Source organism: Argentina anserina, chromosome 2, assembly GCF_933775445.1.
Source record: "Argentina anserina chromosome 2, drPotAnse1.1, whole genome shotgun sequence".
Classification (NCBI taxonomy): domain Eukaryota; kingdom Viridiplantae; phylum Streptophyta; class Magnoliopsida; order Rosales; family Rosaceae; genus Argentina; species Argentina anserina.
This window is the reverse complement of record NC_065873.1, coordinates 11,430,513-11,447,437: the sequence shown is the minus strand read 5'-3', so window position 1 is coordinate 11,447,437 and position 16,925 is coordinate 11,430,513. Positions and strand designations below refer to the sequence as shown.

Here is a 16,925-nt window from a genome sequence, read left to right as displayed (position 1 = left end):
TGAACACAAGTTGTTGATACTTCTCCAGTGCCTAAAGTCGCATGCGAATCAATCCCATGATTATATCCAGTGGCTAGCAGATGATATGCACTTCGGTAGGATTCCACCAGTATTAGAGGACCCTCGTCCTCCTACTCCTGAAAATTTTGTGGACACAACAGAGCTAGTTGGAGTAACCGGATATAATCCAATAGTTAATGGTTCTAACGAAGTTGTAGAAGTTGTTGTAGTGAATTCAGAGTCAGAACATGCGGTATCAGCCGATGTCCGTGAAGATCACTATGACACTTTCTCTGAGTTTGTGTCGAGATCGTCTCCATGAAGAATGTAATGCATGAGCATTACTACATTGTTTTTGCAACCCTTGGCCAAGTAGTTATGCTGATGTAGCCTAGAGGCTAGAGCATGATGACCGGCTGGATGAAGGGGCGTGAGCACAAGGTGTTGTGACATTTTGCTGGCAGTATGGACAAGGGGTGTCCTCAATCCGCTCGTGGCTACACAAAGTGCTCATGCTAGGTCTATGAATCAAGTCGTGAACGTTTTGAATTCGCGCCGTCTGTTTGGTTATGTATGACTTAGTGGGAGGAGAGTATCCATGTTTATCTCACATGGATATTCAGAAACATTTTCAATCATTGCAATTGCATCTGAATGTAACATTTTCTTATAATTGCTTAGATCACGCACATGATAAGTCGGCTGGTTCAGCTCTGTCCAAATAAACAAAGCTACATATTACATGATTCCAAACATTGTGGATTCATGAGATAATACAACTTACACGCAAGGGTCCCCATGCAAGAACTGAGCCCACAATTCAGCAAAGCAAAATGCTTTTAAATACTGGTTGGTTTGGCTTCTAGTAACTAGAAGACCGATGTGTTTTACTCATGAGCTTGTCAGTGACTCATATTCCATTACGAGATCATTAAAAATGAAGCTCAAGCACATTCATGTTTCTCATCTGGTTAATTTGAGTATTTCATGTAATGATGCATCAGTGCTTAAGCTTCATTGTCTCAACATGCATTAACAGTTTACCTTAAGCACCAAAAGTACATCACTAGCACTCACATCAACAGAATATCCCACGCTTTTCATCTCGAGCAATATTGTTGCAGCCACGTCCACAAGCTTCTTCTTAGCTAAGAGTATCAGAAGGCCAGTGGAAGTACACATACCTGGTCTTAAACCTGCATTGGTCATCGAATTATACAACTTCATAGCAGGATCTACTTGTCCAGAGGCAGCATGCATTTCCAACAGACATGAATATGTAGGAGTTGGTAAAAATCGAACTTTCTCCAGAATGTTGATTTTGCTGGTATCAATCACTGAGTACAAGATAGAAGAATAGTGGGGCAAAAATTTATGCCAAAACTTAGCCGGAATATTGAAGGCCAAAACTGAAGTAATAACTTTGTTGCACACTTTGCTTGTATTTAGAAATTGGAATTGGCAGCTCCATTCTTCTTGAAAAAGGATGGTTGTAGGTAATCTACTCCGCCTCGACTTCGAGTTTAAACCCATTATGAAATCAAACACAAGCAATGACAGGATATGAGGCAAGGTCCAGTCAGGGAGGGGTGAAATTTGCATAAGATTTTCTCATTGGCATTCAGTCGAACATGTGATGGGTGCCTTTGTTGCTCCTTCGCACATGAAACCATAAGGACAATTTCAGTGCCACAAGGGACGTGAACAAACATGAGAAAAAAATCCTTAATAAGCAATGAAAGAATATGAGGCAGGGTCTAGTCAAGGATGGGTGAGATTTGCATAAGAATTTCTCATTGGCATTTAGTCGAACATGTGATGGGTGCCTTTGTTGCTCCTTCGCACATGAAACCACAAGGACAATTTCAATGCCACAAGGGATGTGAACAAACATGAGAACCACATTCCTAATAAGCAATGAAAGAATAAATAAGGCAGGGTCCAATAAAGGAAGGGAGCGATTTGCATAAGAGTCTCTCATTGGCATTCAGTCGAACATGTGATGGGCGCCTTAGTTGCTCCTTTGAAGATGAAACCACAATGACAATTTCAATGCCACATAGGTTTTCAATGGGAATATAAAGTCACCAACAGCTTAAAAGTGAGTTTGATCAAAATAGAGACTGTTTTGATGATCACATAACCAATATAATGGCTGTAACTGGTGCTTGTACTGATTTAATTCAAAGGGTGTTAGCGTGAAACATATTTATTTGGTTTTTGCTCTATAAGGCTACAAGGAATAATATTCCAGAATTTGAAATCAAGGGACAAGACTTATTTAAGTGGATGGTAAAGCTTGTTTGCATCAAACTATACTCAAAGTGTAGTAGACATTTCAAGTAGCTCGTAAGGCATGGTTGCATATACTAATTGATATGCTCAAAGATGTGTTCAGCTCATGTCGTATTAGAATGACATGATGTTAGGCATGAGTAGTTACTAATGACATGATGTTATATCAAATAATAATGAAATAATGTTCTACAGGCTGGGCAGGGCTAGTTACAAAAATTGCCTCACATTCCCGAAATCCCAGAAATCACCTTCAAACTACGGCATTCCTCGAACTAAAGTTTGCCTTTGGTTCATACAATCAGTTACTAAAATAGTTCCCAGTCCTCTGATAACGATAACCGGGGATTATTTCCCATTATCATCACTTTGTAATTCAGGACATGTCCGCAAATTGTGACCAGGAACTCTACAATGCCCACATGCTTTCACCTTCGTACCATTAGGCTGCAGCCCGTTTTTTGCATTACAATGCTTGCCATTGGTTCTGGCTACTATGGGATCCAGAACAACGTTACTGTTGTCTTCCACAATCAGTCTTGGTTTCTTCTTTGCCCGGAATTCAAATGAGTGTTCTTCGAGCTTGGCCAGCGCCACCATCCCCTCCTTGAAGCCTTCGGCTGATTGGGCAAAGTTATAGCATGCTCTCTTAGCTGCTGCTATCAACGATAAGTACCTACATGGCGCGAATCTGATTACTTGTACTTGGACACTTGTTTTATCAAGAGGTCTGCTCCCACAAGATTTCTTCCACCTCTCACATATCAGTGATTTCATGTAGACAAAAACTCCCTCATTTTTCATAGCACATAAGATATGGGCACATGGAATATTGTCAGATTCAAAAAGCTCGCACGAACAAGAGTACGACTCATCTTGTGACTTCTCACTATTGCGTGCGATGAATTGAACCGCCCAGCACCTATCCGCTTTGTCATACTGTGTCACATATATCATCAAATTATCTGAAAAGGGATCGGGAATACGGCTGGTCACCCTAAATATTTTCTCAAAGTCCATCTGGTTCCTGATCACAAGATATATGTCTTCTGTGAAAGTTTCAAACACAAATTCTTCCATACACACCAGGTGAGAAACGTATTCCCGGCTGTGGTTTTTTGACTTGAAATTATCCAACAAAACCCTGTCCCTCAAACGACTTATACCTCTTTGATACCTTGGTACAAACTCAATCAACGTTGTGGACTTACCAACCTTCAACTTTATGGTACAGTTCATGCCCTCGCACCGCTGGGTTGAGCAGATCCCTGCGTACCAATGACCCCTGCATGTTCATATGTTACATCTTGGATACTCATTACATAATCATAGGGGATGCACAACAACTAAAACAAACAAATATTTCAAATTGTCTATAATTAACAAATATATATCATTCTCTGGCACGGGGAAGCATGATATTTCATTATGTGAGTTTCATGTACCGAGATCTCGTAAGAATGCATCATTTTACTCATTATAATCATCTTTGCCTTGACATAAGATATTAATTTAGCAACTACTTCAGTACTTCACTATATCATACATTTGACATACTGACATTAACATCCATGTATACCAACTTTATAATATAATTTAGCAACAAGCTTAATTAATGTGTGTCGGGTTCGCTGTAAATTGTGATCACGCTGGTGTAAACTGAAGACCTACAACAATATATGTATTACCTGCAGTATGCCTCTGCCCATTTCTTCCGCTTATTGTGAAGTGACTGGATCCAGGTGTTTTCCTCGACATTGTGTTCCCTTACCATCTTCCCCCACTCCCTCTCCCATTCATCTCTACTATATGAAGTGTATATCATCTTCCCCAACGCTTTCTGCAGCTTCTCATCCTTAACATTTTGACCAACATTCCTGCCTATATGCCACGCACAAAGTCTGTGCTTTGTCTGCGGCATGTGCGTATCAAGCGATTTACGCATTGAATCTGCTCCATCAGTCACAACTGATTTTGGCTTCTGGTTGTTCATGGCTTCAAGGAAATTTTTAACCACCCAATCGTACGTGCCCTCCTTCTCATTACAAATCAGAGTGCAAGCAAATACCACAGTAGCTCTATGATTGTTTGCACCAATAAACAGCACAAGGGGCATGACATACACATTGGTTTTATAAGTGGCATCTATCACTAAGACATCACCGTACAACTCATAGTCCATGAGTGAGTGGCTGTCCCTCCAAAACAATCTTGCTAGCCTCTTCTTTGAATCTCTGATATACCTACAGAAAAAAATTTCCTCCTCACTTCCTCTTATTCGCAGCCAGTTCATCGCTGCTTCCGCATCTCCATATTGTGAATTCAATTGCTTGTAATTGTGCAACTTAGTGTACAAGTCCTTTAGCATGAAACCTACAAATGCCCGACCACCGGATTGTTGAGCTAGATAATTAAATGCATCACTTGTGTTCACATCAGCTTCATGTAGTGCTTTCACCTCTAAAATGTCCTGCAATGTAACTTTCCTGTGAGAACGTAGGAAATGCCCCTCAAAAATGTCTACAAGTTCATGGTTATGAATTGTCGAGAATCTAGAAACTTTGAACTTTCCCGTATCCCTGTGCGGCTTAATGGAAAGGAAAGCCTTACAACCAGTCCTGCTGTATTTTCTTTCCCTTCCAACAGTCTTCTTTCTTCTCTTACCCTTAACTAGATGGGGCCCCTTCCCTTTTTCATTCTCTTCCGCAACACCAAGCTCATTTTCATCAAAATCAGCAACTTCTGCATCAACAATAGCCACACCTTCCTTTTTTTAGGGACGCAAGTCCCCTCTTTGGAACACGCTCATGACCTCCTCACAATTGTTTCGACACCATCAACTAGCTTTGTATCCAGTCTCCACCTCTTCCAACTGAAGCCAACCATGAAAGAGTAATAAGAATAAAACTTCTCAGCCTCATCAATGTCGTTAAACAAGATGTTGTCAAAATCTTTAATACATAACCCGGCCAAATGCTTGTCCTTAATAAATGTAAACCAATCGGTATCATCACTGAGATCAGGACATAAAATCGCCAATACGTGAGCCTGTTTTGCAAAAGTCAGTGACTTCACTTCCCTGCTCCAAGGTATGTTATGTCAATTATATATCATTATCCTCAGGAGGCAGCATTTCATCCTCTCCCTGGTTTTCCAGCTCTTCCGGTCCTTCCGAATCACTTTCTTCAGAATCAGGATTTGAGACTTTCTGGTAAGACTTCTCACTAAAACGGAGATCACCATCACGATCACGCTCTTCAACATCGTCAACACTAATCTTATGGGCCATACCAACCCTGAAACACCAATCAAATTGTTCAGTAGTTGTAGGTACATATTGTATATCAAATCTGACAAATGTATTTTATATGTAGATCTAGACAAAAATACCTATGGCCTAGCATATAGTGCATAAGAAAAATACAGGAGGGCATGAGGGGTATATATTACATGAACCATCCCAATTGCTTATGTGGTCTGCAAAATCGTTATATGTATGCGTGTAATCATTTTTAACATAAACTTGCCTACCTAGCTGGCCTTAGTTCACTATATTACGGAAGATTAAACAATAGATATGACTCTGAAGACACAACTCTTAACCAGAATTAAAGGCATCTATAAATCTAAGTTGAAAATAGCCTCAGCTTTACTCCTTGTTACCTTTCTGCATTGTTGTATTGCATGTATGTACTTACAAAACCATGGACCTAGCTAGGGTTGTCATCTACCTCCATGATGAAGCCAGTAAGGCAAATTAGGCAATGCATGGATTGGTCTTAGAAGACAACTTTGTAAATTATAATATTAACGTCAATATTAGAAAATAAATTACCATTTATTGGGGGAGATATATTGAGGCCTACACAGTTTGGGAGGAGGATCAGGGGAACTTCACCCTACTCATATTCTTAGTTTTATTAGGGAAAATTATGGTTCTTCCTCGTGGCCCTTACATTAGCGTTCTGACTTATCTCACATTCTCAATCTCTTCTGTTTCATGTCTAAAGCCCAACAAAAAAACACTTAACCTAACATTAGGGAATGTGCATAAGACAATAATAATGTTTATGCAACTTCTCTATGGCTAGGTATACTTCAAACACAGCAGGATTAACTGCAAATATCAGGTATGCAAACATATGCAGATAATAACGAACTTCATTATAAACAACTTTGTATTACCAAACAACGACCTCAACAAGACTTTCAATTATAGCAGTTCAAATATGGAATCGATTACTGACCTTTTATGAGGGGACCCAATTGGCGGCTGCATCTCAATGACGGAGAGATGGCGGTGGATTCACAAAAACTGAATGTTGCTTCCGTCTACGGTGGAACTGATGTGGCGGCTACGAGGGTTGAGTCAGTGGAGCGGCGGCGCCACCTCTTCGATCAACTCGCGAAATCGTCCTCTTCCCCCTCTGAAACCCTCCAAAACCATCTTACCCAAATTCAAGATCTAATTCGAAATGTCTTCATTTAATTGTATAGATAAATAAAAATAGATCTGGTGATGAAGCTTCTCTCGAACACCTCACTTCTCTCGTCTTACCGTCCTCAATCGCAAATCTTACCCAACTAGAGTCGGCTTGCACAAGCCGCGCCGACTATAAACAGCCATATGATGTCTGAGGGATGAGGCAGTCCATGTGGAGCGAGCAATTTAAAAAGATCCAATCAGATCGTGCCACGTAATAAAACAAAAGAAGGGCTCGGCCTGTTAACGGTGCATTCCAGCCGTTGCCAACGAAGAATGGTACTCCAAGATTAGTAAGATATATATGGTGCGTGTTTAGCCAAGTTCGTTTAAGACTTTCAACCTTTTCTTATTTGAAGTTTGGCAGGAGTTATTAACTAGTAAGTCCGGCCATCAGATAGGACTTTATAATATGAGAGAAATCAACAAACGGTACCTCAATTATTGGTCATTCTAACTTTTGTACCTCACATTTGAAAACTATTGCATTTGTACATCAAGTTTCTATTTCAACTTAATTTTAGTTCATTCCATCAATTAACACCATTTGTAGCTTCATCTCCCACCAATTTTAAGAGAATTTTCATCACTTCATTATTTTTCGATTTGATCTGTCATTTTCCTCCAATTTTAACTTGCATATTTAAAAAAAAACTAAGTTAATTAATTCATATCATTTTATTATAAAATTAATAAGCATTATTCATTTACCACAACTATTACAAACAAGCTAAAATTCGCAATTATAAAATAAACCAGCATATATTTCATATTGTATATGTCCATCAACCAACAATCATATTGTTATAATAATATGCTAAAAAACTCTATCATGGGCATTTAAATGTTTCAAAAGCAAAAGAAAATACTTATATAACAATTGGTTAATTTGAATGGTATAAAATGTTGGCTATAAATTAAGTGAAATCAGTTGAAAATAAAGTGACGAAATGCCTTTAAAAATTGGTATGAAATAAAGCACTAACGGTGTTAATTGACGGAATGAACTAAAAGTAACCTGAAATAGATTCTTGAAATACTAATGTGATAGTTTTCAAATGTGAGGTACTAAAAGTTAGAATGACCAATAGTTAGAGTACTATTTGTTGAAATTATTCTTGTAATATACGTGCATGTAGTTGAGTGGCATGGTATGTATTTATGGCATTTCTATTATTAGTTTCTTAAATCGCTCTTCTCTCGTTTACATGTAATTACGTATCACATATCTACCAACTTGTGCATCTTGCGTATGCAAATTATGGATCCATGCCTAAAAACTTACTCGATCTGGGAGAGTGCGAGTTGGAAATGAGTGAGATGTTCAGATTCGGAAGAAAAAGAAGGTTCAATATTGAATAATGTTGAAGTGTGCGTGGCTCATATTAATGAAAGCAGCTGAGTGGAAAAGAAATATGCGCAACCTAGCTAAATATAAGTATAACTTACTTCCTGTCTTATGGACCTAGCTAGCTAGCCATATTTTGAAACCATCAATGTGAGTGTGTGTGCATTTTCTGTATTTGATCTGTACTGCAAAATTTGGTTGTAGTTGAGTAGATGACGTCTAAGAATGAGTACCGTGCCTTATCTTATGAACAGTATGAACGAAAAAGGACTAAAAAAGTTAAGATATACAGTAATTGAAGAAGAGCGAACCCTTCCCTTTACAAAATGCATACCCAACAAAATCAAGCTGATAATATTTCATACAATTGAATCTTCGGTATTTGGTTGTGATCAATGATGCCCGGCCGGCAAGCGTCCGAACTCTGTTATATATAGGTCACTTGCTATTTGATATATAGCTTAATTAGCATTGGCATACGGTCATGTACCGAGAAGCTAGTCCGGCCATCCAACATATTGATAGAAACTTCTTCTTCAATAAAAAATGAAAAACAAAAAAAAAAAGGCATATATATATATATATACAGTTCCTATCCGGAGTGAAGTTCCAATTTTGGCACACTTTTCGGTCAAATGTTTTCACCATAAGCGATTCAATATTTAAGTATGCTATTCAAGATCATCTCTACAAAAATTTTATCTAATTCGGACATCGCTAAGGTATTGAAATTAGATTAAATGAATGAATTAATTAAAATTGTTCAACGTGAACCGTTCGTGTAAATCTCAATTTTGAAAGCTCAAACCATTATCAAATTGGATGAAACTTTGTGGAGATGATCTTGAATAACATACCTAAATATTGAATCGCTTATGGTGAAAACATTTGACCGAAAAGTGTGTCAAAATTGGAACTTCACTCTGTAATTTCAGAGTGAAGCTTCACTCTGGATAGGGACTGTAAGCGATTCAATATTTAGATATGCTATTCAAGATCATCTCTACAAAATTTCATCTAATTCGGACATCGCTAAGGTATTGAAATTAGATTAAATGAATGAATTAATAGCTCGGTTTGATCGGAGACCAAAGCTTTTTACCTTGGCTTTCATATATATTTTAGGGTCTCCCATAGTCAATGTTATAAAATCGATCAAATCAGTCCAGCCAGCTATATATATGGATATGTTAATTTAAGTCAGATATGCATGGGGGAGCTAGTGAGACATAAACAGATTAAAAAGAAGATACAAAATTACTGATAGTTACAATTTTTAGCTCATAATACCCATAGCAAACATCCCTTTAAAATTACCACTAGCAAGTTTCTATCAATTTTAACTAATAGAACCTGTTAACTATTAATTACAAATTTATTCTTTCACTTTTGTACGGCATTACTGAGGGTCAGTGGTATTACACATTTCTTAGGGCCAATTGTATTTAACATATCTGAGGGTTAATAGCATTACATATTTTTAAGGGTCAGTAGCATTATGATAAATTTAATATATTAGTACACTAAGGGTCAATTATATTGCGATAAATGCTTACCAACCATCACTAGTATAGTGAAGTTCAATATGATTGAGAAACCATTATATACCCAAGGTTCGAAAAAGTGCTAGGCGGTATGCAGACAGACATCTACCTCCTAGCGCTTAGATAGGCCGTCTAGGCGATTTCTTAGGCGGCACCTAGGCAAATTCGAATTATTAAATATTTATTTATTTTTATACATGTATTTAACCTATTTATATGATTAAATATATATAATAATGCTCAATATTAATTTTCAAAATAGTCTAAACTTCAAAATTACTTAAATTCAAAGTCCATACAAACCAAAGTTCTAAAAAACGCTAGGCGCTAGTTGGGTGGATTGCCTGGGAAAGGAACAAAGCTTTTATTAATCATAAAGGGTTAGATTTCTTAATTTGGTACCAAAAATGCATGACATTAGAGGTAAAAGGAACAAAGATTTTAGTAATGCATATTGAAGCAAGAATCATAGGCATGAAATATGTCATTATGGGAATCAATAGATAATTGAATAAAATTTATTCCATAATATGGTTTCCTCCTTAACTACGGTTAAGGAAAATTAACAATACATAATACAAACTAAAAACATGCTCAAAACCATAAAATGCAACATAGAAAAATAGCTAAGAAAATGGAAAAACAAAGAGCAACAATATGTCTCTCAAATTCTCCTCACTCTCCTCCTCCCTTATTCTCTTGAAACAACATCTATTTATAGGGAAACAAAGATCTTCACTCTAGCTCCATCTCCATGTGAATATGACTTTCCCTCTTTCAAAATTCTCAAGCTTGATGTCAATAAGTCTTCACTCATAAATGCTTCCATACATCACTCATATCTTCATCACATTCCATTTGCCCTCTCTCTCTCTCTCTCTCTCTCTCTCTCTCTCTCTCTCTCTCTTATTTTTTATGTGGAAAAATGAATGCCAAGAACACAATCTTTGAAAGAGTGAAAAGTTAATTCCTTCTTTCAAGCGAGCTTGCTTCTAGCCACCTTATTTCATGAGAGATTGTCTCATGCATCCTTCATGCTCTAGCTAGCTTCCATTTTTATGTATGTATCCTATGATTCAAACAAGCAAAAGTAAATTCAACAATTGATGGCTAAGGTAATATTTTCAATACAGCACACTTAATGCAATGAGAATGCATTCCATCAATTGTAGACTACACATGTTATGGGAACAAGAAGAATGTGGTGAACTTATTTGCTTATTAAAATGGAAAAACACTCATGTTAAATCAAGGACTCAATTTACCATATGAAAATAGATAAATTGCTTCAATTTCTTTAACATTTTATTAATGTAAAACAAATACTTATAAGGACACAATATCAAACTAAAGGACTCAAACTAATAAAAATAAGTCAATAACAAATATAAATAAGGGAGAATAATATAATATATAATGTGCTCAGCAAATACCCTCGAACATATATTTTGCTAGTCCTCGAGCAAAACAAAGAAACATAACACAACTAACAACATATTCAATAAGCTACATAGTATGTTAAGATAGAGGTAATGATCTATTTAGAATGTATCTTAACCCAAGGTTTGTATCAATGAAGCAACACAAATACAACCTTTCATCTCAAAGTTAAACTCAAGCCAAATTTCATTTTGAAAATTTGCTTCGACTTCAAATCTCACAAAATCACTAAAAATTGCAACGCTCAGAGATATGGGTATGTATTTCACTCAGTTCATATGTGAGGAGAATAATTGTAAAAGAATGCAAACGTCTCACATATGTGTATCAAGAAGAAATTGCTCTTTCTGAAAAATATGTAAAATTGATCTCATGAAAGGATACCAGTTACCATTGAGAGTGTCGAATCCCATACACCAGAGTTCCTTAATGCACTTTCCACATTCTGACCACTTTTCTCCCAAGATCACAAGGACTTTATTTAAGGTTGTAATATAAGGCTAAAGTTATGGCTAACAAAAAAAGGGAAGGGGTTTCAAAAATTTCTGAGAACTATGCATAGGTCTTCACACATGAACAAGGCACTGACTTTCATTTCCCAAACTTTCTATAAATAAAATAGATTTTTTTTTTCATATAGTTTGGAAGAATACGAATTTTTTTCTCTTTTCTCTGTTTTTTTTTTCTTCAACTAATTGGAATACCATAAATGCCACAAAACTATCTCAACTCTGTCACAAGTTCTCAGAAAATAGGATGATGGATGTTTATTTATCAGTAGATGGTACTCTTCAAATGGAGTAGGGAATCGTAAATGTGGTAAACAAAGAAAAGACTATATATAGGCTCAATGGGCTTTCTAGCAGTATTAATTTTGAATGGGATGGCTAGAACGGCTCAAGTGTATGTAACAAACATGGCCTTGATCGTCTCTCTGGATTCATGTGTTCATTAAGTTTCTCAAAAGAACTCAGGAGTAGTAACCCACAATAGATGTGTTTCTCGGCAACTGATCAAATGAAATGAATAATGAGATCTTTGACAAAAATATACACAAGAAAGGATCAGAATAGTGTATAACCCTTAGAAAAATGGGACAAGCTCAAATCTTACATGAGTTATAAGTCTCCACTGATATTCATCTAGATTTTTAACTCAAATCTCACTCATCAACGTCAAGCTGTACCATATGGCTCATATGAAAATATACCCCGAGTGCAAGAACTTACCAAATTGATTCTAATATTCAATTATTAACATACTATTTTTATAACACACAACGAAGAACATATACTAATTTTTTTTTAAACATCAAAGAAAGACAACCGAACTCTCAAAATCCTACCCCCAAACCTAAATCTAACATTGTCCTCAATGTTACACAAGTAAAGCATGACAACATTAAATAAGATAGTGGAAGGTTAAGAAAGATAGTACCTTATTGACGATTTTCCAATTTCTCTTGAAATGAATCCAACAGTGAAACATAATCGATTATTTGTTAAATCACAATTCGATAGAAATTACGAAAATGACACATGACTAACAAAATATACTGGAAAAAATAAAACAAAACTATAACTATAAGAACACAAATCACAAAAAGTATCAATCCTGATAGGCAGGACCAGTGTTGAGCACCGCTTCAATTTCAGTAGTTTTCAACTCCAAAAATGGTTTCAACTTTTGACCATTAACTTTGAACACATCACCATTTTTTGGATTTTCAATTTCAACAGCTCCATGAGGGTAAACAGTACGAACAAGAAAAGGACCGGTCCATCGAGATTTCAACTTACCAGGGAACAGATGCAAACGAGAGTTATACAAGAGGACTTTCTGACAAGGTGTAAATGTTTTGCTCAAAATGTTCTTGTCATGAAACACCTATATTCGATCCTTGTACAATTTTGCAGAGTCGTAAGCATCATTCCGAATTTCGTCCAATTCATTGAGTTGGAGCTTCTTGTGAGATCCCGCTTCATTGAGAGAAAGGTTCAAGCGCTTGATGGCACAATAAGCTCTATGTTCTAACTCAACAGGGAGATGACATGCCTTACCATAGACAAGTCAAAAATGTGACATTCGTATAGGGGTTTTGAAAGCAGTACGATATGCCCACAATACATCAGTGAGTTTCAAAGACCAATCTTTTCTTGTGGGTTAACCGTCTTCTCAAGAATGTGCTTAATTTCCCTATTAGAGACTTCAACTTGACTGCTTGTCTGTGGGTGATATGAGGTTGCAACTCTATGTGTAATACCATATTGTTTCATCAAGTTCTGAAATGGTCTATTACAAAAGTGTTTTCCTCAATCACTAATGATCGCACGAAGGGTACAAAACGAGAAATATATTCTCTTTCAAAAATCCTATCACAACCTTGTGATCATTTGTTTTGCATGCGAAAGCTTTTACCCACTTAGACACATAATCAACCACAACAAGGATGTACAAGTTACCAAAAGAGTTAGGAAATGGTCCCATAAAATCAATACCCCAAACATCAAAGAGTCCAACAATACAGATTGGGTTTAAGGGCATCATGTTTCTCCTAGAGAGGCTTCCTAACTTTTGACAACAGTCACAGGCTTTGCAATACTCATGTGTATCGCGGAAAATGGATGGCCAGTAGAATCCAGATTGTAGGATTTTGGCAGCAGTTTTTTGGAACTAAAATGGCCACCACATGCATGATCATGACAAAAGGAGATGATGTTGGTCTGTTCATTTTCAGAGACACATCTCCTAATTATCTGATCGGGACGATACTTAAACAAGTAAGGGTCATCCTAAAAGAAGTGTTTTACCAAGGCTAAGAACTTTGCTTTATCTTGTTTGCTCCAATGAGATGGCATCTCATTAGTTACAAGATAATTGACAATATCGACATACCATGGAAAATGAGAAAGATGCATAAGTTACTCATCAGGAAAAGACTCAGTGATTGGGGAAGAATCCTTACTAGACTCGACAATCAATCTAGACAATTTGTCAGCTACAACATTCTAAAAACCCTTTTTATCTTTGATCTCAATGTCAAACTCTTGTAGCAACAGAATCCATCTGATTAGACGAGGTTTTGCATCCTTTTTAGACAAAACACACTTCAATGCAGCATCATCCGAAAAAAACAATGACTTTAGATCCTAAGAGATAAGACCTAAACTTGTCTAGGGCAAAAACAACTGCCAATAACTCTATTTCAGTGGTGGAGTAATTGAGTTGTGCATCAGTGACACTCTTACTAGAGTAGTATATGACATGGGGAATTTTATTGATTTGTTGTCCTAAGACAAAACGTATGGCATAATCAGATGCATAACACATGATTTTGAAAGGGAATCTTCAATCGGGAGGTCGAATGATGGGGGCCGAAGTCAAAAGTGACTTGAGCTTTTCAAAAGCATGTAGGCATTCATCAGTGAAGACAAATGGAACGTCTTTGGCAAGCATACTGCACAAAGGACGAGAAATTTTGCTGAAGTCTTTGATAAACCTACAGTAAAATTCAACATGGCCTAGGAATGAATGAATCTCCTTAACGGTCTTTGGGGGTGGAAGATTAAAAATCAAATCGACCTTGGCCTTGTCAACATCTATTCCATTGGAAGAAATCACGTGGCCTAATGTTAGGTTAATATTAACCTAGTAATGCTTGCCTTATTCTTATTCTTTTGCTTTATCTTTTTGTATATTTGTCTATTTCTTATTAAGTTTCCTACTCATGCTAGAAAAATGTGCAAATGATCAGAAACACGTCAAAAGGAGTAGATTTAGTGCACATTTTGGATTCTGGTGAAAGTTTTAAGCCAAAAAAGCAAATGAGGAGATTTCCCAAGACAAAAGTCAACGCCAGAAAATATTGGTCAAACTCCGACGATGAGAAGGTGGTTGCCGGAAATGGTGGTGGCTGAAGTCAATAAGTAAATGAAGCATTAATTGTGGATTTAAATTTAAATTCAAATTCAAAATAGAAGAAGATAAATGAATGACACAATTTCAAGAACAAGATCCACAATTTGTGCTTCCACCTTTGTCCACCATATATAGCCATTCATCCCCTTACATCTTCACCTTTCATTTGTGACCCTAAGGCTTTTAAATATCTTCCATCTTCCCAAATTCGGGAAACCTCCTTTACCACACTCAAACTCCATCAAAACTTCATATTTTCCATAGTTTCAGCTTAGTTTCTTAGTCCTAGTTCATAAGTATCAAGTTCGTGTAGAAAGAGGGGTGTAGCATCTTGGGTTGATAACCAAAACCTAAGAATCTACACCTCTTCATCAATCACAATTGTGGATAGATTCACAAAGCCTTGTTCTTAATCTTCTTTTTGTGTATGTAGATTTGTATAGTGTTTTGGGTTTGAGAAAACTGAAAATACTATACTTTGATGTTTCACATCCTCTTAGTTTACATCTAAGAAGCTCATGGGTATTGTGATTCTTTCTCAAACACTATTTGTTTTTATGATGTATTACTCTATTATGGCTTTTATTTATTTATCTATATCTATATATGGTAAGCCCCAACAAGGCCTTATTTGGTTTTCACCATCAAAGATATGCATTATGGAGCTAAACGGATGTCTTTAAAGAGTTTGCGTTTTCTTATCCTTAACTCTCATTTTCCTACGCATTAGTTGTGTTTGTGTTTCCATGTTAATAAATTATGGCATTGAGAGTTTGGATAGTCATTTCATCCTTGACTAATGGATAAAACACAAAAGATTTAGCTTTTATTGAAAGGATTATCCAAAGTTTAAGTGTGAGGTAACTACATTCTCTCTTTTGCTTTATTAGTTAGTTGTTTGGAATGCTAGTTGTGGCCCTAATGATGCATGCTCCCCAAAACATTGATAGGATCTTAATAGCTTCATACTACATTAAGGACTATATGATGTTCAAAGTGTGAGGTACTTGCTAGGCAATTGTGATGCTTAGTTTGTGTTGACTAGAATGTGGTAGTTGATAAGCATAGTTTATTCCTTATATTTGTTTCACTATTGTTCAGGGCACATTGAGGACAATGTGTAAATTAAGTGTGAGGTGTAAGACCAAGTAATTTCATCCCTTATCCTTTTTGTTTTATTTTTTATGTTTACTTTATAAAAAAAAATCCATAAAAATTGAGATATTTTGGAAAATGCAAAAACAAGTTTGCTTGTGGTTTACTTGCTTGGTGTCAATAACAAACCAATCCTCATATTTGGATAGATTGATTTTGAGCATGTTTAGCGGTTACAAATCAATGCTTTGTTAATATGAGGATTTGGCATTTTGTGCTCACATGTGTTTAGAGTCATATTGCCTATGTCATTTTAAATGCATTCATGTGTGAAAGATGAGTACTATATATGTTGAAACGATGTATGCATATGTGAGATTTTGAGCCGATGAGAGTGCATACAAGTTTGTAATGCACTAGTTGTATCATTGTGTGATCAATTCATTGTCCTTGCAATCTAGAACTTGCTTTAAATCTTTCAAGACTTTTTTATCAAGGCATGAGTTGTTATTGGGGAAGACCAAGGCATTAGGTATCCACCAAGGCCAAATAGCTTTTATCATTTAAAAAAAAAATCTATTAGTAAGCCAATTTGAGCCTATGTAGTTTTGTGTTAGGCTTTTCATTTCTTTACCACCATAAATGTCTACCTTTTTTAAACTTAAACACTTTTCCATATCCTCTCTAACCCAAGTGGTAAGCAATGTGAGTCCTATAGTTAATTTGGTGCTTGTAAATGAGTTTAAGGTATTTCAAAAGAATAAGTGTGAGGTGGGGTAGAATAGTCTTGTGTGTAGCCAAG

The 16,925-nt window shown here is 36.4% G+C and overlaps 1 protein-coding gene and 1 pseudogene across 1 annotated transcript; both read right to left on the bottom strand.

The window, feature by feature from the left end:
* Positions 1-2,455: 2,455 nt before the first annotated feature.
* On the bottom strand, positions 2,456-5,981 carry LOC126783944 (protein FAR1-RELATED SEQUENCE 5-like). The gene is made up of 4 exons (XM_050509470.1): positions 5,959-5,981; positions 5,476-5,591; positions 3,984-5,037; positions 2,456-3,580 (listed from the first exon to the last, which is right to left on the bottom strand). Exons 1-4 carry the CDS (start codon positions 5,979-5,981, stop codon positions 2,644-2,646), a joined length of 2,130 nt encoding a protein of 709 aa, XP_050365427.1. The 3' UTR covers positions 2,456-2,643.
* A 6,737-nt stretch (positions 5,982-12,718) lies between these two features.
* LOC126783943 (uncharacterized) lies at positions 12,719-13,657 on the bottom strand (annotated as a pseudogene).
* Between the last annotated feature and the right edge of the window lie 3,268 nt (positions 13,658-16,925).